Source organism: Kryptolebias marmoratus, linkage group LG23, assembly GCF_001649575.2.
Source record: "Kryptolebias marmoratus isolate JLee-2015 linkage group LG23, ASM164957v2, whole genome shotgun sequence".
Taxonomy (NCBI): Eukaryota; Metazoa; Chordata; class Actinopteri; order Cyprinodontiformes; family Rivulidae; genus Kryptolebias; species Kryptolebias marmoratus.
Window position 1 is genome coordinate 3,701,348 of NC_051452.1, and position 2,027 is coordinate 3,703,374.

The 2,027-nt window shown below is 51.4% G+C and overlaps 1 protein-coding gene across 1 annotated transcript; it reads left to right on the plus strand.

Moving 5' to 3' along the window:
- Positions 1-6: 6 nt before the first annotated feature.
- LOC108248766 (sodium- and chloride-dependent GABA transporter 2-like) lies at positions 7-1,945 on the plus strand. The gene is made up of 4 exons (XM_017437739.3): positions 7-198; positions 444-568; positions 649-761; positions 859-1,945. Exons 1-4 carry the CDS (start codon positions 101-103, stop codon positions 1,015-1,017), a joined length of 495 nt encoding a protein of 164 aa, XP_017293228.1. The 5' UTR covers positions 7-100; the 3' UTR covers positions 1,018-1,945.
- The last annotated feature ends 82 nt before the right edge of the window (positions 1,946-2,027 follow it).

Here is a 2,027-nt window from a genome sequence, read left to right on the forward strand (position 1 = left end):
ACCCGCAGGTGCGACGCCGACTCACACCAAGTTTTAATTGGCTGCTGTTTCAGGTGAGTGACTGTAACCGTCTCCCTCCGGCGTTCCTCCGCAGGTGTGGATGGACGCAGGCACCCAGATCTTCTTCTCTTATGGAATCTGCTTGGGAAGTCTCACAGTCCTGGGGAGTTACAACAAATACAACAACGACTGCTACAAGTGAGCCGCCCGACACACACACACACACACACACTCTTACTTTCAGGCCGACAGACGTTCGCTCCCGCCCGGACAGCAGGCTTCCTGGAGGAATGGCGGGAATGGGAAAGAGAAAACGACGCCCACGTAGCCACACCTCGAAGGAAAAGTCTCGTTTTCCCCCCACAGCCTCACACGCTCCCACGGACCGAGCCAAAAGCGTCCCTCTCCTTCCTACCAACCCGTTTTGTGTTTTTGTCCTGCAGAGACTCCTTCATGCTGTGCCTGCTGAACAGCAGCACCAGCTTCCTGGCGGGCTTCGCCATCTTCTCGGTGCTGGGCTTCATGGCCGAGGAGCAGGGCGTGGACATCGCCACCGTGGCCCAATCAGGTGAAACGGGACGTCCGACTGGAAGTTGAACATCACTTTTCGATGAAAGCTGACTTTCTGGCGGTCTCTCCTCCTCCCAGGGCCCGGGCTGGCCTTCATCGCCTACCCGAGAGCCGTCGCCATGATGCCTCTTCCTCAGCTCTGGGCCGTCTGCTTCTTCCTCATGATCATCATGCTGGGACTGGACACGCAGGTAGACGCCGACCGAACGCATGCAGATTTCATCAGCGCTCGCCGCGGACCTCACGCTTGCCGCGGACCTCACGCTCGCCGCCCTCTTTGCCCCCCAGTTTGTGAGCCTGGAGGCGCTGATGACGTCGGTGACCGACCTGTACCCCCACCTGATCCGCCGAGGCCGCCGCAGGGAGCTGCTGCTGCTGTTCGTGTGCGTCGTCTGCTTCCTGGTCGGACTCGTCATGGTCACACCCGTGAGTCCAGAGAAGAATTAAAATCTACCGGCTTGCAGCTTTTTAAGCTTTATTTGTCAAAGCGTTGCACCTTAATGAACAATGTTGTAACTTTACCCTAAAGTTAACAGGAAGTGCGACGTTCTCCTAGTTTAAAAATGGCTGCCTGATGCTCGCCGATATAATATAAAGGCTGAAACTGCTGAAGTGGGGGTACTGAGGCTTAAACAGTTTAGATGTATTCACGACTTGAAGATGCTTGGATTCAGAAAAGAGTCGTAGCTTCTAATTCTACTCTGGAACCAGAAGAAAACATTCATACCGATCTAGACTTATTTAGCTGCTTTTATTCCGTGTAAAGGTCAAAGGTCCACGAGGCGGCAGGAAATATTTGAGCTGTTTCGGGACTTCTAACTCGTGTCAGACCCTTACCACGGATATAAACCGCCGTATCGTCTGCATACGACGAAATGCTACAATCGCTGCGGCTGCAGACGACGTCAATGCAGATGGAGGAGGGGGGTGGGGGGTCAGGAAGTAAACGCAGCCCGTTTGCTTCTGTTGACCCAGCTTCGAAAGGCCTAAAACCCGTGTCGTGTGCGGTTGTTCCAACTGTTCTAATAGAGAGAAAGATCAACAGTCTGCGGCTAAAAGCAGGAGGTGCAGAAACACACAGCGACCACTTTCTAACAGGTAATGATCGCATCGTTTCAGTTGTGTTTTATACCCTAACCCACACGAGTCAAAGTCAAGGCCCGCGGGCCAGATCTGGCCCTCTGGAACATTTCATCCGGCCCCCAAGATAACGTTTAGATTTCATTAGGCCCCGCCCCCTAGAGTCTTAATAGTGAAGTTTTCTCTGACAGTGACTTAGAAGCCAACAATATATAGTTTTATTTTCTGTATGATCAGGTTTTTGTCTGTTTTAATGTTAAAAACTTCATTTAAAAGCTGAGTGAGGCGTAAGAAATGACAGCTAATGATGAGCTTTTTGAAGTTTGATCTATTTATGTGTTCATTAAAGTCTGTTTGCTCTAAATTCTGTATAATCT